This window comes from Equus quagga, chromosome 14 (genome assembly GCF_021613505.1).
Source record: "Equus quagga isolate Etosha38 chromosome 14, UCLA_HA_Equagga_1.0, whole genome shotgun sequence".
NCBI classification, from domain to species: Eukaryota; Metazoa; Chordata; class Mammalia; order Perissodactyla; family Equidae; genus Equus; species Equus quagga.
The window spans coordinates 29841577-29861831 of NC_060280.1; the positions used below are offsets into that span (position 1 = coordinate 29841577).

At 57.2% G+C, this 20255-nt stretch overlaps 1 protein-coding gene across 5 annotated transcripts in view; it reads right to left on the bottom strand.

The window, feature by feature from the left end:
- GDPD5 (glycerophosphodiester phosphodiesterase domain containing 5) overlaps window positions 1–20255 on the bottom strand; it is an 85903-nt gene that overhangs the window by 9825 nt on the left and 55823 nt on the right. For all 5 annotated transcript variants that reach the window (XM_046637509.1, XM_046637506.1, XM_046637505.1 and 2 more), the window contains 8 exons: window positions 15880–15983; window positions 12719–12812; window positions 12007–12066; window positions 5460–5558; window positions 5060–5153; window positions 4508–4653; window positions 1379–1461; window positions 98–248 (listed from right to left, as the gene is read on the bottom strand). In XM_046637509.1, coding sequence (XP_046493465.1) covers window positions 98–248; window positions 1379–1461; window positions 4508–4653; window positions 5060–5153; window positions 5460–5558; window positions 12007–12066; window positions 12719–12812; window positions 15880–15983 — 831 coding nt within the window. The remainder of the gene's footprint in view (window positions 1–97; window positions 249–1378; window positions 1462–4507; window positions 4654–5059; window positions 5154–5459; window positions 5559–12006; window positions 12067–12718; window positions 12813–15879; window positions 15984–20255) is intronic.

Sequence of the window (20255 nt, forward strand, 5' to 3'; positions counted from 1 at the left end):
GGGGGTCACCTGAGCTGATAGCCGTCCCTGCCCCCTCGCTCCGTAGGGTCCCCGCCTGTGCCTTCCGCGCCTAGGACTGGGAGAAGCGCAGCCAGACCTTCAGGAACCACTGGCCGGCATTGAGCCTCTGCAGGACAGTCCAGTTGAGCATGGCGGCAGGCCTGAGGGCGAGCTCCGGGAACAACTCCTCCACGTTGGTGGTGCGCCGCAGGGTGGCGTCATGCATGAGGAAGGGCACGCCGTCCAGGCTGCGGGAGGGTGGAGCCACCAAGTCACTGCCCACCCAGGTCCCTCGCCCGCCCACCGATGATCAGGCTCCGCCCCACACACATCCCTCCCCACCTACCTACACCAACCCACTGTGGGATCCGCGCAGGCTCTGCCCCTGTCTGGGCCTCAGGTTCCCCAAGTGCACAGGGAGGACAGTGGGCTGGTAAGCGACCCTCTCTCTCTCTCTGAGGGTCAGATGGGCATGGGGACTGCCGAGGAAGGAGGGCTGGGCCTATTCTCTTGGCAACCTTGCAATATAGGCGCTACTGCGTTTGCTAAGGGAAACTGAAGCTGGGAGAGGGCAGTACCTAGCTCAAGGCCCACAAGCCAGTAAGTGGTGGAACCTGACTTAGAACTCTGTCCATGTGATGCATAATGAAAACAGTGCAAATGCAGGCCCCTTTGACAAATTCCACCCCACACCATCCTGGTTTCCCCCACCCAGGCTGCCAATAGCCCATATGGTGTGAAATGGTAAAAGGTATCTGGGTCCCCCTTCCTCAAGGCATTTTATCACCATCTGCTAGAAAGTTTTGATAAATACACAATTCTATGATGTCTACACTGGAAACACTATCCTCATATATGTGGTGCCCTCGTTCAGTACAAAACCTGCGCAACTATATGTGGCAACCCTGCCCCCTCCCCTTCTTGGAGACAATCTGTTATGAGATTGGTGTGGGTTCTTCTTGCCCTTTATACTAATACATACTCATATATCTATATGTAGAAAACGTATAAGTCACTTTTGTGTGGCCTTTTAAAACATAACTGACATCACAGTGAATGTATCGCACTGCAGTCTGCTTATTTCTTAGAGTGCTTGAGCTCCATCTTGCTGAGCCATGTAGATCTAGTCTTTCTTCAAGTGGATCTGTGGCAGGACTCCAGGTCCCCAGGCTCCACCCCTGCTTGACCCAAGAGCGTCTGTTCTTTTCTCTCTATTATATCCTAGGGTTTAGCACAAGATTTATTTGCATGAATGGGGGCCTGCCCTGCAGTGGATAATCCCAGCCTCCCCACTCCCCCTCCACGGCTCCTCCGGCAGAGACCTTGATGTGGATGCGGTGGGACAGAGGAGGTGCCATCCTTTGACCCCACCCCCTACCTGATGGTGACGTCAGCCTGGAGTCCATACAGCTTCTGCTCCAGGGCCTTCCGGAAGGACATGAGCGTGTGCTCCGGGGCCAGCTGGGGAGGAAATGGGGGAGGGAGGAGATTTAGCTGCGGTGCCCCTCCCCAGCCAGCGGAAAATCTTCTGTGTCGGGAGGCTGGGGTGGACCCTTCCAAGCAGTAGCTGTGTGACTCTGGGCACCCGCAGCTGCTCTGAGGCTCAGTTTCCTCACCTGTTAAATCTCGCTGCCTCGCAGGGTTTCTCGAGAGGAGGGGAAGGCAGGGGCAGTTAGAGCTGATCTATATAAATGCTTGACATATACCGAGCACTTAAGCAGTAGCCATGATCGCTACATTATCGTTGTTGTACGCCAGGCACTGAGCTAGACACTGGGGTGGGGGGGCTTTTGTACCAGTCCTCCGCCTTACGGCAGTCTTGGGCTGGGGCTGAATGCCAGGTTTCCTCCCCGAGTCCAGGTGGAGAGCCCGGGGGGAGAGGAGAGTAGATAGCGTGGCAGAGTTTCAGTGGGGGTGACCAGTTACTTCATCTTTACAGACCATCGCCTGGACTGTTATGGATTAAATGCCCCTAGCAGTTGCCTGGTATACAGTAAGTGCTTAATAGATGACAACTGTTAACCCTACAGCACATACATCAAACGATCCTGGTTCTAGCCCTGACTCTGCCATTAACTAGCTTTGTGACCTCGGGTACCTCTCTTTCTCCTATGGACCTCAGTTTCCCCACTTGCCCCTTCAGGACATATATTCACGTTCTCTGAGCGTCCTTCCAGTTGGCAGAGTCTCCTTCCCCTAGTTATGTCTGGTCTGAGGACCCTGTCATACCCGCCGCTGCCACTGGGGGTCAGCACCACACCAAGGATTGGGCTGGGCCCAGGTGCAGTGCCGGGACAGAAGGAAGGGCAGAAGGGGTGGGGTAGAAAGGGTCTGCAGGGCCGGGCTCACCCCCATCAAGACTTGCCCGTGCCCATTGTCTCTCCCTCTGGCCATGCTGTTCCCCAGCGTGTAACACACTTCTTCCTCTGGGAGGCAGCCTGGTCCGGGGAGCCGGCGATGGCAAGGGCTTTGGAGCTGACAGAGAAGGAGCGGCTCCACTTCCCATCACCGCCCTGAGCCATCACCTCTCCTTTGGGAACCTCAGGCTCTTTGGCTATAAAATGGGCTAATGCTGTCAAGTCGTAGGTGAGCTAACAGACCCCAGCAGTCTCTAAGGTGAGCTCCTTTCTTCCCCTTTCCCTGGGACACAGCAGCCTTGGGGGACCTCCTGTCTCCCAGTCCAGTGGTGGAGTCCCGCCCACCTTCACTGTAAATGTCCTGTGGCCAGGCCTCCCATGAGTGACCACTCAAGAGCTACTGGTGCTCCCTCCCGCGCGGTGGGGGCGCAGCAGGTGCACTGTGGGCAGACAGAAGGAGCGTACGCAGCAGGCGCTGCGGAGACCGTAGGGGGCAGAGTCTGTCTCAGCTCAGGTCTCCCCGGGTTTGGTGCTGGCCTCCTGGGAAAGAGGCGTGGAAACCCGGCCCTATGTGGACCCTATATAGATCTTAATTTTTAACAACTCAACTGTAAAAAGATATTTTTGAGATGAGAAAGGAAAATGGAACATGAATTCAATATCAGATAATAATTAGAAATTAAATATTTTCTACTAACAAAACAATCCATACTGGGGCCACCTTGCTCCTCCCCCTCGCCCCTCCCCCCGCCTCAGGTCAGCACACCCTCTCTCCCCTGGCCTCTAGAGCAGGCGGGTGGGTAATCAGGCTGGTGCAGGGAAGAGGAGCTACAATCTGGGGCCCCGCCAGTGGGAAGGCTGCGCTTCTAATTCATCCTCACATACGCCAGCAGCGTGAGGCTCAGAGGGGACCAGCAACCCCCAGACACACAGGAAGCATGTGGCAGACCTAGACCCCAAATCCAGTCCCTCCGAATCCAAAGCCATGGCCGTTCCAGCTGGCTGCCTCCAGGAGGCCCCGGGACCAGCATGGGGTGTGGTGGGAGGGCCCCGGGGCCAGCTCAGGGGCAGGGGCCTCTGAGCCTTATGTGGAAAGTGGGCACAACAAGGCCCACCACACGCGGGGGGCGGGGGGTGGGGAAGGTGGGCTTCAGGGTGATTCGCAGCCCCAGCAGACTCAACTCCTCCTTTTCGAACAGTTACTTGGAGGGGCGCCCTTGACTACCCTGAAATTCAAGGGCACCGTGGAACTCCCAGTCCTTGTGACCACCGAGGACAGCTCCCACGGAGTCCCCAAGCGCCCCCTGGGGGGTGCGGAGTGGTACTGCCGCAGCTGAGAACCAAGGGCGGAGGTGGGGCGGTGGGAGAGGAAACATTTGTCCAGAGGAGGGGGGCCTGCCAAGGTAACAGGAGCGGCTGCCTCTTGCTCTGCGCACCAGGCTCACGGCTGGCCCTTCAACAGAACTCCTGCTTCCCGGCCCCGGTGCAGGCCCTCTCGCTATCCCAGAGCACAGCATGACACCAGGCACAGAGGAGATGGGAATTAGTCCGGGCTCCCACAGCAGCCCAGGGGCTGGGGAAGCCTGGCCCTGGGGCCCCCTCTCGAGGGAGGGTCTGTGTGGGGTTGTGGCGTCAGTGGAGTGGCCGGTGCTGACTCTGACTCCTCCTCTCTCCAATTCAACCCGGTTCCCCTGTCCGCCCCGCAGCGGTGGCCCCCGAGCTGCACCCAGCTTCCCTGCCCCCACACCCCAGCATCTTCTCCCACTGCCTCACCCGGGCCAGCCTGGGCCGGCCATCGCCCCCGCCTCCACCCCACACCCGGCATCTCTCTCCTGGGCTGTCCTAACGTATAACGCGGGGGTCTGCCAGGCCTAGAGCCCGCCTGCATCTTTCCAGGGCTCTCGGGGTAAAAGTCCAGTCGGTTTGGCAAGGTGTGTTCAGGACTGTTCAGGATTTGGTCTGTCCAAGCTCACCGGCCTTTTCACGGATCCTTCCCATACACCCCTCAAAAGGGGTAAAAGTTGTTTCTGCTATTACATGTGTTACATCCATTTCCTCAAGGTCTACCCCCTGGGGTCTTTGCCCATCTCCCCTAGAATGGCAGCTACCCCCCACACCCTGGTCTGTTAGGACCCTCAGAGGGCACTCACCATGGGGGCCCCGCGGTGGCCGATGAGGGCGGGCTTGGGGCCCAGGTCCTTTTTCTCCATGATGCAGGGAGAGGAGATGGAGAGAGGGGCCAGGTAGAGGGCGAACACCACCGCGAAGAAGGTACAGAGAATGGCCATCTGGGAGGCTGCAGACATGGGGCGTGAGCGCCGCCTCGGGGGCTGCCGTGCTCCCGCCAGGCCCAATCATGAGCCTGGGCAGGTTGGGGTAGGGATGCTGGGCCCCTCCTCCCTCCAGCTATCAGGCCCCAGGTGCTCTGAGGGGACCCTGCACCAAGGGCAGCCCCCATTCTTGCTGGGAGGGTGAACCTGGCCTCTCAATTCATACACAGACACACAGACAGAGAGACGCAGAGGAGGAAACACAAGCCGACTGAGGCTGCAACCCTCCGTGGAACCTGTGGGCCACTCAACCAGAACCCCCCATGCTGAGGGTGAGGACCCCACATCACCCAGGTGAGGGCAGGAAAGCTGGCCTTGGTACTTGGAGGGCACGGGGGGGGGGGGGGTCAGGTCCTGCCCAGCTGTACTTACAGGACCGCTCTGCACGGGCAAACTGTCCTGCCACGATCCAGGAGAGCGCAGTGATGGCAGCCAGGGCCCCCACATGCAGGAACGGTGCTGTGCCCTTGTGTGTGGGAAGGAGCAAGAGGGACCATTGGCTCCCAGCCATGCCCAGACCCTCTGGTCACCAATTTCCTGACGGCCTCTCTTGATCCATGGGGCAGGCAACTCTGTCTCCATTTTCCAATGGAGGAAATGGGGATCCAGGGACCCTGGGGTGTAGCACCCTCCCTGCCTCTGACTTGCTATGTGACCTGGACCCCTCCCAGGTCCCTCTGGGCCTTGGTCTGGAGAAACAGGAATGAGAAAAAGGTGCTGCCAGATTTGAGGGTCGTGGGGAAGCAGCCGCCCTACCCCCCACCCCACTCACCTGCAGGGAGATGAGCAGCACCTCCCACTCGTCCTCCCACAGCTGGGCCACGGCCGACATGGCCACCACCGTGGACACCAGGATGACCACCAGCCCTATCTGGAAGGGGGAAGAGCCACCAGACAGAGGATCAGAGCAGGGTCAGAGCCTGGACAGCCCAAAGGTCCCCAGTGTATCTGAGAGAGGGAGAGACTGAGAGACAGACAGGAGAAATGGACAGAGCAAGAAGGCCTGGCAGGGAAGAGGGAAAGCAGGAAAGAGACAGGCATGGACTGAAAGAAAGCCAGAGACAGCCAGACAGAGATGACGGTGAGACACAGGCAGACCCAGCGAAGGAGGAGGGACTGATCGAGAACTAGAGGAGGATGGAGAGGAGACAGGTGGGACAGAGCTGGGGTAGGGTGACGGAGAGGCAGCTCCGGGAATCGGCTTCACTGCTGGTGAGGAGGGAAGACTCTCTGCAAATGGGGGGCCTCCCCTGGGCCCAGAAGGTCGTCCACTGCCTCACCCAGTCCCCCCAACAACCTTTCATTCAGCATGACAGATGAGGAAACTGAGGCCCCACTGAGAGCCATGACTGGCCCTGGTCTTGGGGCAGGAGCCTGATGCCTGGACCCATCCTCGCACCCCTGGCTGGGCTCAGCCGCACTTCAGGCTGGGGCGAGTGGTGAGGCAGGTCCTGCCCCAGCCTCTGAGCTTCCAGCTTTGAATGTGTTATGGGGCTGCCCTCTCACCAAGAGAAGCAAGGAGCACAGCTGATGGAGGGCAAGATGGAACCTTGACAGGACAGGGATCTCGGGACGGGTGGGATCTGAAACACCTCATGCACTGCAAGATGCTCCCTGAACTAAGTAAAGCCTGGTTTCTGGCTGCTCAGCCCCCATGTTACCCCTTGAGTCCTGGCTCTCACTGTACCCACCTTCCCTGCATTACAGGGCCTGCCTCCTAAGCCCAGGTCCCACCTCTACCCCAAGGCCTTTGTTCATGGCCCCCACGCTCCATAACAGGCCACCCAGGCCCCCACAGCCTGCCCACCACCGCCTCCAGAGCATCTCCCTGCCGGCAGGGCCCGCACCCTCCTCTGCCCGCACCACCTTTCCTAGAGGCAGCCCCATTCTGAGAAACCGCCAACGACTGCCCCAGCTCTAAATTGAGTTTCTAGGTGGTGAAGGCAGAGACAGCGGCTGATCTATCTGGTTCCCTGCCAGACAGGGAAGGTTCATTCTTGCCTGGGATTGAGTTTTCCTTGGGAGGTTTGTCATCCCAGCCCATCAGCCTGGAAATGAATGTTCCAATAAGAAACAGTAATAAGGCTCAGATGGGTTGGGGCCTTTATGGACTGTGACAGGCCAGCCCGGGGAACACGGGGAGGGGAGGAATGCAGGGGCATGAGGGCCCAAGTGTGCCTGGCCCAACTTCCTCATGTTTATTCCCGTCCTGTCCCAGGTGAGGTGTTACCATGTTTGTTTCACACAGAGGACAACGGGGCTTGGACAGCACAAGAGTCTGCCTGCCACGCAGCTTTGAGGGGGCGGATCCAGAACCAAACCCCATTCCGCCTGTCTCAGAGGTCACACTCCTCCTGGGACGTCATGCGGCAGTGACACTGGAGCCCAAGGAGTGTCCTAACCATCCCTGAGAACTCCCCCTCAACATGCAGGCTCCCTGCCCCCTGCTGCTCCCTCCAGGCCGGCCCAGGGCCCAGCGCGCCTCTGGGAAGGCTGGCTTCTGAGAGCATCTTATTACAATATGTTATTAACCACTAGTGGAAATACTGGCAATAAAACTGATTCCCCATAATCCTAACGCAATTAAGGAATTTATTCTCTCTGAGTTTTGCAGTGGCAACCATTATGCTCAGCAGCATTATTAAAATGTTCAGTGTCTGTGGGATTCCCCCCACACACTGTGTCCTTAAGCCACAGGAACAGCACTGACTCCCAACAATGTGCCACCATTCCTTAAACCTACTGGAAAGGATCAGTCCCGCCCCGGAGGCCCAGCGACAGTCCAGTGTTCTCCACTGAGAAATCGCTCCTTGGTTTTCTATGTGGTGGGACTGTGGCTCGTGATGACAGGGGGAGGGGTGGAGGAGACAGGAGGGACATCCGTTCCTTCAGGGAGCCTCGCCGGGGTGCCGGGATGCGAGGAGCTGGAGCCCAGCCATGCAGAGGTGTGGCAGGTTGACCTCCTGGGGGCAGCTGGAACCTGGGTTCTGTGGTCCAAATGGCAGATGGCTGGCACAGGGTACAGGGCCACACTTGAGTCACATCCCTCGGTGAGTCTGCCTAATGGGAGACGCTAACCTCTCAAAGCGTGTTCCCTGGGCTGTGCAATAGGGAGAGTGAGTGCCCACCTAAAAGGTGTTTGGGACGAGAAATGAGAAAATGCAAGGGGAGTGCCTGGCACCAAAACAGGAAATGCTTACTAAATGTTAGGCGTATAATTTTAGTTTTTATTTTTTTGTGAGGAAGATTGGCCCTGAGCTAACATCTGTTGACAATCTTCCTCTTTTTGCTTGAGCAAGATTGTTGCTCAGTTAACATTTGTGCCAGTCTTCCTCTATTTTATGTGGGATGCCACCACAGCATGGCTTCACAAGCAGTGCTAGGTCTGTGCCTGGGATCCAAACTCGTGAACCCCGGGCTACCGAAGCAGAGCACGTGAACTTAGCTGCTATATCACAGGGCCAGCCCCAGCGGTATAATTTTAAAAAGTGGGCATAATATCAAGTGAACAGGATTATTACAAGGGTAAGTGACATACTGTGTGGAAAGCGCCTGACACGTAGAGTAAGTGCCCAGTAAATGATGGCCATGGCTGTTATGACGAGCAGAGAGCCGGACATGCAGGACACGCTCTCCAAGAATGTGCCTTCCCACACCGCAGCTGGAGGGACACAGGCTAGACACCAAGAAGAACTGTGGAGCCAGGGCCGGTTGTTTGGAGGGATGCTGATGAAGAGAATGTGGAGAGATGCAAGCAGAGGTGCTGATGGGGCCTGGGCTGGGGGCTGCTGCCCCTACGGAGGGAAGTCAGGTGAGGACACGGACAGGAGCAGCATGGAATGACCAGTGCTAGGACAGGGGACAGCATGGTTAGGTGGGGGCTGTGATAAAAGCCCCTCATGGCAGTGGCATCTGAGCTCATTCTGGGGTAAGGGGTTGGGAGAAGGGGGGCATCTCAGGGAAAAGGCCTCCTGTTTCCTGTGAAGCCCCCAGCCCCCTTCAGCATCTTCCTCACCTCCTGGCCCTGGACTTCTCCTGGAGGCTCACCTGGGAGCAGCTTCTGGGAAACAGGAGCTATGGGAGGACTGGGGAGGAGGGGAAGGCCCCCAAGTGGACACTTGGATCCCCTCACAGCCCCCAGCCTGCCCCAAATGGCTCCCTCCCCACGCCATCTTGGGCACCTCTGTGCTCCGGCCCTCCCCCTACTTGGGACTCAGAGGGGACCAGAGACTCTCAAAATAAAGGTCATGATCGAAACAATATAAAACTGTAGTATTTAAAGCAGTATGATACTGGTCTAAGACCAGAGAGATAAATGAAAGTAAGTAAAAAGCTCAGAAACAACCTAAATACATTAAAAAAATTTAGCATATGATAGAAGTGGCATCTTGAATTAGTGGAAAGATGGATAAGTCAAGAGGGTCACGGACACTGGGGAGCCATCTGGAAAGAACAAAGTATGATCACCCTGTACCCCAAAATAACTTCCAACAAGATAAAAAAATTTAAATGTTGAGAAAAAGGAGAAACATATAATTACCAAATGATACCACAAAGAACTTTTGTATAATCTTTGAGTTGGAAAGACTTTTCTAAGTCTGACACAAAACCCAGGAGCCATCAAAGAGATGACAGATTCTTAAGAATAAAAAATACCTACGGCAGAATTACAAAAAGCAAGTCAAAAGATGGATGACAAACTAGGAAGAATTATTTGCAGTTCATCAGCCAAAGGGCTAATTTTAGGAATTTATAAAGAGCTCCGCAAATTAATAAGCAAAAAGCAAATCTCACAGCATAAAGAGCAAAAGATATGAGAAGACATACAGAAAAGGAAATGCAAATGACTCCAGCAGATGAAAGTTGCCAATTGTAACTCAACATAAGGGAGATGCAAAGGAAAACTACACTGAGGTTCCATTTTCACCCATCGGATAGGCAAAGGTCAAGAAATGTGCGCACAGTTCTGGGCAAAGGGGTTTTCCTAGGCACAGTCATACGGGGCTGAGGAGCATGAATTGGTGGTATCTGGCAAGGAGGCAATTCGGCGACAATTCTCACAATGACAGAAGTGCACACTCTTTACCCAGCAATTCCCCACCCAGGTCACTGCCACATCGTCCTGGCAATGAACTGAAAGCAACTGGGATGGCCATCAGGCCCATCAACAGGGGACTGGCCAGGGAACTCGGGATTAGACGGTGGGACAGGAGCAAAGGATGGACACCAAGGGGAATGCTCTTAATGTACCGAAGGGGAAGGTGCTCCAAGGATTTTGTTAAGGTGCAGAAGAGAGGGGATAGTGAGCTACGACTTGTGTTTACAGAAAAAGGAGAAAGGAAATGTATTTGTCTATTTGTATGTTCTTAAAATATCCCTGGAAAGATAGTAGGGGCATTTACACAGTGTACTTTTTTGTACCTTTTAAATTCTGACCCATGTCAATGTATTAGATAATCAAAAATTGTTTAAAACAAAGAAAAAGAATACGGATTCCTTAGAATCTTAGAATCAAACGATAGAATCTTGGAAACAATAGAATTTCCAGCCTCTACTTGAATACTCTGAGCCCTCCCTCCTGGGGCAGTGGGTCCAGCTATGGACCAGCTCAGCCCGGAAGGCCCTTCCTCGTGCTGCGATCTTGTGGGAGGGGGCAGAGGGGAGAGGAAGGCGGGCTGGCACCCCGGGAGCTGGCCCCAGTGCAGATAAAGGGATCTGATCCTCCTGCCCCGAGGAGAAGATTCCCTGCACTGATCTGCCACTCTGGCTGGCTCGTGCCTCCAGGGGCCCCTCCACCAGGATCAAGCAGGTGTGAGCAGGCCTGCTGAGAGCCAGGCCTGGCAGAGGAGGGGACCGCAGGGTGAACAGCCCCACCCGGGCTGCCAGCTGCTGCAGTTCCTTCAAGTGTCAGCTTTGCAGCCGGGAGAAGACAGCGCCTCACAGAGCAGACTTGAGAAGCCCAGAGGAGACCTCAGGATAGAGTGACAAGCGGAGGAAGGTGGGAGGGGACCTGGGGCTGCTGCCTGCTCTTCGCCCGTCCAGGACTGCAGTCACCTGGTTCTGACCGCCCAGCTCCAGAGCGTGGAGGTCCCCCAGATGCCCACAGGCACCTCCCACTCCACACAGCCCAACTGGAGCTCACCACGTCCTCCTTCTGCTCCCTGCTCCATGTCCTCCAGGCTGGAAGTGAGCCCCTCCCCTCACAGTCACTTGACCCACCTCATGGACTCATGGTTACTTCTGGACATTTCTGCCCCTTCCTAAATGGTGTGCCCCTCTGAGCCAGGCACTGGGAAAGGAGAGATGGCCCAGCCCTCCCTCCAAAGCACAGGGGCTCTCTCTTGGTCATCTCTGTGCCACCCCTGTGCCCACTGGGGCCCCAAGAAAAGCAGGCATCAGCCACACACATTCAGCACCATGCATGCAATGAATGGTGATGAGAGAGTTGAGGCTGGGGATGGATGACCTCTCCCCGCTCTGGGCCCCGCCCTGAGTGGGGCACTGGGGACACGGAGATGGGTGAAGCTAATTCTGGCCTGCAAGGAGCTCCCAGACTGGGGAGGGTTAGGGTCAGAGAGGCAGACAGAGATGGACGACACAGATGCTCAGACTGTGGCAGAGGAGCCTGCCCGGGCTGGGGGAGCCAAGCGCCTGTGTAGGTGGGGGAGGAGGGCCAAGAAGAGTCCAGAAGAGAGAGAAGGGAGGCAAGAGTGGAGAGGTAAAGCAGGGAAGGGCCAGACACGCTGGGAGGACTGAGATGTCTCATGCGGCAGAGGCTGAGGGTGACTGTCCCGTGACAGCAGCTGGGAGCCATCTAAGGGCCTTAATGCTAGGGGGGGGGGGGGGGGGCAGGGGGTTGGGGGTTGGATCATCCCGGGAGCAAGGGGAGTGGCGGAAAGGGCTTTAAGTTGAGGAATTACGTCACGGGATCAGAGGTAAAATGAGCTCGCTGAAGGATGAAGAGGAGAGGGTGAGCCTGAGGCAGAGGCAGCCAGAGGGCGGAGCCGGGACCTGGCCTGGCAAATCGCACTTACTAAGTGGGAGACCTTGGGCATGTCACTTAACCTCTTTGTACCTCAGTTCTCCCAACTGCGAACTGGGATGATAACAGCACCTACATCACAGGCTGGGGAGAGGGTTAAGTGAGTTAGCATAGGCCGGGCCGTGAGGACAGTGCTGGGCACACGGGAGCACTCGGTGTTGGCTACTAGAACAAGTATAGTCACGGTCCAGGGAGGGATGACGTGTCCAGCTCTGCCTCTGCTGCGACGGCCTCTAGCCTCCCCTCCCCTCTCCCAGCCCGTGGAGGCAGCCCTTACCTTGTGCAGCCAGTGCAGGTTCATCTGCTGCCCCACAGCGATGTGACATAGCGCCAGGACCTGAGGGGGGACCCACAGGGCGGCGGTCAGGCACCAGGCGTGACTTGAAGGCTTCCTCCTTCTCCAGGTCCCCAGGCGCCCGTCTCCCACTGCTGCTCCAAGCAGTCAGCAAACCCTCCCCGCAGGCAGCGGGAATGCCCAGCGCAGCCCAGCCCAAGCCTGGCCTCCCCCCAGATTATTCCAGGCCTCCAGGCTCCTCCTCCTCTAGGATTTCTCCCTCAAGAGGTCCCTGGGCCCTGCTGCAGTGGGACTGCCCAGTCAACGTTTCAGGAGTTCCAGGATTCTGAGGCAGACCTGAGTCTTGTCCCCAAGGAGCCCCGAGTGCAGCCTGGGGAATGACCTGAGTCTGAGGGAGTGGCGAACTGGGAGCAGGAACCAAAGCAGAAGTTCCTGTAAGAGGGAGTCTGCAGTGGGCCCACAGAGTGGGATGGCTGTCACCGAGTCTAGGGGACACACTCCAGGAGAGGGCAAGACCAAGATGACCTCCCACCTTGAGGGAACCAAGCCCCAGAGCTGCAGCAGCCCAAGAGGCCCAGGGAAAAGCCAGTTGCCCTCTTTAGACCAGGGCAGGTCCCTCCAACAGCTCAGCACTGGCTAAGTCTCCCTTCCCCCAGGAGCAGGGCCACCTGCCCTCTGAGATGGCCCCACATACCAGGAGGCCTGCGATGTAAGTGAAGGCGGCAGCTGTGGTCATGAGGATGGGCACTGACCAGTCGCTCCAGTAGCCCATGCGGTTGTAGAGGTACCTGCCAGGCGGAGAAGGGCAGGGGTCAGGCCTCCACCAGGGAACAAGGACGCTCCCGTGGGCCGGCCCGACTCTTGTGCAGCTGGGCTCAGTGCCAGGCCCTGCCCATTCAGTAACGATGGCATCACTCCCTGACCATCATCAGGCCTGTCAAGGGCTCACAGCGGACACCTGGGCATGCCACAAAGCATAAAGAAGAAAACAATTCCTCGTAGTTCTACTGCCCAGAAGGAACCATTACCAAGGGTTTGCTGACACCAGCCAGGCCGGGCCCCACTGCACACAGCACAGCGGCCAGGGTGTGGGCTTTGGAGGGAGGCACGTGTGGGTTAAAATCCCCACTCCGCCTCTTACTGGCTTGTAGGACCCTGTGGAGGTGACAAGCCTCGCTGATTCTAAGATGCCATCATTTGTGACATTCATCTCAATTTCAATGTTGAATTGTGAAAATATGGGGTCTCAGAACTGACAAACTGTAGCACCTGACTTCTCTAGCCTTAGTTTCCTCCTGTAAGGATGTTGGGATAAGTAATGCGCTTCCTGGGCTTCCTGAGGAGGACGTGAGGCGAGCCGCGGGGTGAGTGCTCAGCCAACTATCTCCTTATTAACTCAGCATTTACTGACATCGGTATAAATCCAGAGAAATGGGATTTTTCAATAGCCATGTGGTCTTCTATTGAATTAATGTACGCTATGTAGCCAACCTCCTCCCAGTGGCCATTAATAGCTTCCAATTATTCACTGTTACAAAGTAACACAAAAATGAAAATTTTGCATGTATCTTTCTGTATTAGTAAGTATTTCTTTAGGATAAACTTCTATGAATACAATTATAGATAGGGCCAAAGGGAATGAACTTTTTAAGGCTCCTGATGGATACTGCTTAGTTGCTCTCCAGAAAGGCTGAACCACTCACATCCTCCCTGTACAACCGGGGAAACTGAGGCTCAGAGAAGGCAGCAACTTGTTCAGGGTGGTCAGAGAATGTGAGCCGGCGCCAGGCAGTTTCAGGCCTGCTGCCGTCTTGGGCCTTGGCAGCGGGCTGGGAGGGGACACCAAGAGGACAGTGCAGGCATCTGCCAGCCCCTGCACCCTTCCCTGGCTCTCAGCCTCAGATTCCGGGGGAAACCTACTGCCTGGAAGATCACTGAGCACACTCTTCTTACTGTGCAGTTGGGGAAACTGAGGCCCAAAGAGGGGTGGCCCTGCTCCTGGCAGCCACTCCTGAAAGATGTTTGGTTCCACTTGTCTCTCACTTTTGGCAGACAGCCCTCCACAGCAGCCTGGACGGCCCTCCCTGCTCTCCTCGGGCAGCGCTGACCCGCCAGGTTTTACTCACAGGTCTTGCTCTCCCTGCAGGAACGATCCCAGAGCCTCTGGGGACCATGAGCGTCAGGGTCTCCTGAACCCCAGCAGCGACTCCCAGCACTGGAGGTGACAGGCTGAGGGCGCTGCAGGTTTCAGGCCATCCCTAAGTCCCAGGTTAGGCCTTCCGTGTGCAGCCTCCCCGAGAGGGTGGGCACCCATCCTCCGCTTGAGCCGCCCAGTGACAGGGAGCTCACCCTCTGAGCAGAGTGGCCTAGCTCCATGGACAGCATGATACAGTCAGTCAGGCTCAAGTCCCCGTCCCAGATCTGTCTGCATCTCGCTGTGTGACTTTGGAAAGGCTACTTAACGTCTCTGAGCCTCAGTCTCCTCAGACTGTCCTCAATATGTGTTTCTGGCAGTAACTGGTTATGTGGCCATGGGTGAGTCCTGCCCCTCTCTGGGCCTTAGTTTCTCCATCTGTACATGAGAGGGGCGGACCCAATGATCTCCCAGGCAGCAGACCGCCGGGTCAGCAGAACTGCCCAGTCTGCAGTCGAGGGCCACCAGGGAAGGTCCCATTTATCCGCAACAGTGCTGTGCTTCGGATACTTGCGAGGATGAATAATTGATTTATGGTATTTAATAAAGGCCAGAGGCCACCCCTGGGGCTCAGCTGGGGCTCCGGCTCATCTCACCAGGCTGCAGCGGGACAGCAGCGCGTCCTTTATTGGGCTCATTAATAACAGAGACACAGCCTAGCGCCGTGCAGAGGAGAGTGGATGCTCAGACCCTAGGAACGGAATCTTAGGATCATCACAGACTCCTAGAACCACGGCCCACCACAAGCCCAGAGTCCTAGAAATCCCAAATCCTAACACCATGACCACCTTCCAGCTGCAGATTCAGCTTCCCAGGGAGCAGCCCTCAGGTTTAGGTGGAGCTTTGAGCCCTGTCAAGTTCACTATCTCATTTCATCCTCAGAAAGGCCTGATGAGGTCCCCATTTTACAGAAGAGGACACTGAGGCTCAGAGAGGACCAAAGACTTGCTCACAGTCACACTGAGCTGAACTTCTGACAACACAGGAAGGGGAGTGAGCAGGGCTGGCTTCCAAGCATCAGCTTGCCCCCACCTGGCTGTGTGACCTTGGGCCTCAGTTTCCACACCTGTCAATGGAGGAGTTCCCACTAGAACCCAGGGTTCCTTCCCCTCCTCCCACGGCCTTTCACCAATTGACAAAGGCAGGAAATAGAGGCAGGAGCGAGGAAGAAACAGGTGCCCTCCTGTACCCAGGCAGCAGCCTCAGACAGCCTTGCCCTTGGACCTTAGGCTGGTGCTCACAAAGAAGCTGAGCTATCTCAGAACCAAACCATCTGCCTGCCTGCTGCCCAAGGCCCTGCTCAGGGAGTTCCGAGGCCTAGGGGCTGGGGCCACCTCCTCTGCTGAGGCCTGGGTCTCTCCAGGCCTTGGAGTTCTTGTCTACAAAGGGGCCCAGGGCCCCAGCCCAGCACTGAGCCCCGCCGCAGCCTTACATTCCTATTTTCCATGATGGCAGCGCAAGGAAGGAGTTCCCTGTTCTCCCCAGCTGGTCTTGGATCCCGCTAAGCCTTTGTTCTTCCCAGAGGACCCTGCCCCCAAGGCCACACAGAGCTGGTGGCAGAACTCTGAGGACCAGCCTGGGAGAGGCTCAAACCCAAGCCCCACCACCAGCCCCGTCCCAGCCCCCGGAGGCCCAGGCCCTCGTCCCTCCCACCCACTCACCAGTTGAATTCGTCGTAGTCATTGTGCGCTTCCCACCAGAAGTAGAGCCAGACGAGTGTGAGGCCGAAGGTGAAGGTGAGGAGCAGGAACCACAGGCGCTCCCACTGGAAGAGCAGCGCGAGGAAAGGGGTCAAGTGGGGTCAGGGCTGGCCCTGCAAGCCGCCTCCACCAAATGCTCCCTCCTCTTCCCCCTCAGTAGCCAAACCTGCCAGGAAGGAATTACTACCCTCTTCACACTGGTGGGGACCTTAGGCTCAGAGAAAGGAAGTGACCTGTCCAACATCACAGAACCAGAAGTTGCAAAATAGTGGGGAGCTAGGAACAGGGTCAGGGGTCCACCCCAGAGCTGGGCCCGTTTTGCTGTAGCCCGAGGCCTTTCCAGCGTGTGAGGTTACCCCATTCTGGCGATGGCCCCCGGAAGCAAAGGCAGTGTGGGCCCTAAGCTTTTGCACTGGCCTGGTGGTCACATCCCTCACCTCCTTCCCTCCTCACATAGGCCTGCAAAACAGGTGCTGTTCTTCCGCACCTCTGCCCTATGCCACCCATAAAAACACTGAGGCCCAGAGAGGCAAAGCAACTTGCCCATGTCACAGAGCAAGTTAGCAGAGGGTTAAAGACCAGCTGCCCCCTCCCCTCCGGACTTGAGGAAGTGTTCAGCCGCCTCCCCCAGGCGCTGGCCCCTCAGGACTGGGGAGGCCGCCCCTCTGTCTACTGCAGGGATGGGGGTGGGGTGGTGGGGGCTGCTGACCGCCCCTGCTGCTTCCCAGGGGCTGGCTCAGAGGTCCACAGGCGCTTCCGGCCAGGTGCCCAGGTCTATCCCTGTTTTCATCCATCCCCTTATCTCAGAAGCACAACAAGCTCAGAACATCCTGCCCTCTGGAAACTGCTGAGGTCATCAGAACAAAGCCACAGCCGTTGAGGGGAAGTCAGTGCAGGAGAGAACCAAGACCACTCACCCCTGGAGGGCTGGAGGGCTGGAGGAGTCGGGGCAGCTCCCGCCTGGCACTGCCCAGGCCCCGGGCCAGGCTCCCTGCAGCTCACCTCGGCACAGGACAGCCAGGCCCAGGGGTGGCTCTAACCCCAGCTTACCTCTTGATGGCTCCTCACGGCTAAGCCAAGCAGGGAGGCCCCTCTGGGGGTGTCCCCTGGACCTCTCTAGCTTCATCCCCCGACCAGTTCCCTCACCATGGAAGGGCCACTGTCCCCTGGGCTTGTGCACCGAACATTCACATTCGCCTTTCCAATCAGCTCAAATTATCACCTCCTCTGTGAAGCCTTCCTGGACTCCGCCCCTGCCACCATGCTCCCTCCTGGTGGGGGCCCCTCAGCATCAGTGTCCCTGCCCTTAAACTTGTACTCTGTGCACGGTGACCTGCTCATGTGACTGTGTCTCCCAGAAGACAACTGTGCTCCCTGGGGTTCTGCAAGGACAGGGACGGGGCCTGCCTCCACTCCCTTGGTGGTTATGACTGTCAGAAGAGGAGGGAATGTTCCCTTGATGCCCAGGATACCTCCACCCTGGGCCCCCAAGAGACCCCGCAGTGGAGTGGTCCCGCATAGTGTCTGCAGCCAGAGGACTCCCTGCCCTTCACTTAGATGCTATATGACCTCGGACACCAAAAGGTGACGGAACCGTTCTGTGCCTCAGTTTCCTCTTCTGTGAAACGAGGACGATAACAGCACTTACACCACGGGATTGATGTGAGAATTAAATGAGATAACACAAGTCGAGTGCGGGGACCACGGCTGGCAGGCAGCAGTGCTCGGTCAGCGCATGTGCGCCTTCCTGTCTGCAGCACCGGGACAGGCCCTCAGGCCCAAGCCACAACCGCGCCATCGGGCACCCGCTGCGGGCCTTGCCAGGCAGGAGGGCTCGAGCCCGGGTGACAGCCAAAGCAGCCCCACCACACACTGTCATGTGCAGAGCCAGGCTGCCCGGCCCCGCTTTGTGCAGAGATGTGGGGGGTCCCTGAAGCCGCTTTGCAGCAGGCGGAAGGGTGGCTTCTCCAAGGGCAGGCCTCACTCAGACACGGGTGGCGCAGCCCCAGCTCCAGGCCCGGCGGGGCTCAACCTCACACAGGAACCGGGAAACCCCGGTTGGGAGCGGGGCGAGCTATTACCCTCCGGGAGCAATAGAACCCGGGTAGCCACTGGCCAAAGAACAGCTGGGACTGTCTGGAAGAGCAGAGAAGGGCCACAGTTCAGTGCTGCTTCCTGTGGCTGGGTCCTGGGCCCCAGAGGGGCTGGCCCACACTGCCACATCTGAGCCAGCACCCCCAGCATCCCCCATCCCCCCAGTCCTTCTAAGGGTCCCCCTTGCTGCCTCCAATTCTTACTTGCTCACGAATAAGAATTTATTTGCCCCATCTCCTGCAGAGAGCAGCTGCTGGGTCCCAGGCCAGCTAAAACATCTGGGTCTCCCAGCACTGATGCCCCTGTGGTCATGTCACTCCCCAAGCTCTGTGTCCCCAGCCCCCGCCTCTGCCCCACACATGCGCTTTACATGCCATGCAGGAAATCACCCACACTTCCTCAAACAGGCTCTCTCAGGCCCAGTGCCTTTGCACAAGCCAGACCCTCCATCTAGAAAGCAACCTAGTCCAGGGGGCAACTCCTCCCCCTCCGGGGCCTTTCCTGTCCCAGCAGGGAGCCTCCGGTCTTCTCAGAGCTCCCACAACCCTTGCCCGGGTGTCTGTTACACAGCACAGAGCCCACAGTTCCACAACTGTCTCTCTGTGTATCGGTCTCCCCTATTATACTGTGAGCGCCTTGAAGATCTGGGTGGTCTTCGTATTGCCAGGTGGGGTAGGAACTTAAGAGATTTAACAGTGAAATGGCAGGTGAGGAGGGGCTGGCCCAGTGGTGTAGCGGTTAAGTGCATATGTTCTGCTTTGGCAGCCTGGGGTTTGCCAGTTCAGATTCTGGGTGCGGACCTACACACCGCTTGTCAACCCATGCTGTGGCAGGCGTCCCATGTATAAAGTAGAGGAAGATAGGCACGGATGTTAGCTCAGGGCCAGTCTTCCTCAGCACAAAGAGGATTGGCAGCAGATGTTAGCTCAGGGCTAATCTTCCTCAAAAAAAAAAAAAAAAAAAGAAAGAAAGAAATAGTAGGTGAGGAAACACCCTTCTCTACTCCGACATGAGTGGACCCACCCAAGACGGAGTTCACTGGGGGCTTCCTAGCCCACCCTGACAGAGGAGCCCTTAGTCTTCTGTGGACCCCGAGCTGGTGGTGGTGAGTGGCCATCTGTCCACAGAGATGGCTCTACCTCAGCAGGCGTGAGGCCACTGCACCTCTGACCAGCAGACAGGTTCTGAGACAGGCCCAGCGACGGGGGAGCCTCAGCCTACGGTGTGCCCCGTTGCAGGCAAGCAGCCTGGAGGTCGATAGGTGGTGGGACGAGGAGCTAGCTGCAGGGACAATGACAAAGATGCTGAGGAGATGTCCTGTGGCGAGCTGAGATATAGGACCCAAGGGCAATGCTGACAGGTGGCCAGGAAGACAGCAGGGATCAGGACAGCCCACGGCACCCAGGGGTCTCGTATATTGTCCTCACTTGGCCAGATCCTGACAGTGGAGCAGGGAGGACAGGGCAAGGATAAGGGCTGTCCAGCCCCACCCTGCAAACCAGCCAGGGTGACAAGATAAGAGCCGGCAGGTGGGTGAGCCAGCCAGGGCGCAGCAGGGATGGGGGCAGGGCCTAAGCAACAAGGACCTAGGAACCCCATTATCAGAACTGGGCAGGAGCTTGGATGGGGGCCACCCAGGGATGAAAGTCCTGGGAGCGGGCAGCCAGGGGCCCCAGGGCCACGGGGACCTGTAGACGGGGGTGAAGAGGCCCCACTGCAGCGGGGAGGGAAACCGCGCTCAGAACAATCAGAGGAAAAACCTGAAGGGCAGGGGCTGGAAGAAAGGGGAGCGGAAGGCCAGGAATAGTGGGAGGAAGTGGTGGGGAGCAGCTCACTGACAGAGGCTCCAAATGGCACTAATTGTCCTTGTCGGGGGCTTTACAGAAGAGAGCCTGTTTCACCCCTTAACAAGCTAGCCTGGCCCTGCTCCCAGGAGATGCAGGTTGCAAGGCCGCTGCCATGCTGGGCAGGACAGTGGGTCCACTGGCACTGTCACCTCTCAGTCTGCACGATGCCTGGGGTTATTCACTCGTGCGTATTTATCTCCATCCGAGAGCAAATGAAGACACTGAGCCTCAGAGCAGGGCCACCAAATCTGGCTGAGCAGGTGCTGCTCACAGTGGTCACTATCCATGTGCAGATGTGTCACACCAATTTGCCAGCAGATGCTGGTCAAGGGTCCTGGGGAAGGGGTGCCTCTTGCTAATTTGCACAAAGGCCCAATATGGGTGAGTGGAGGTGAG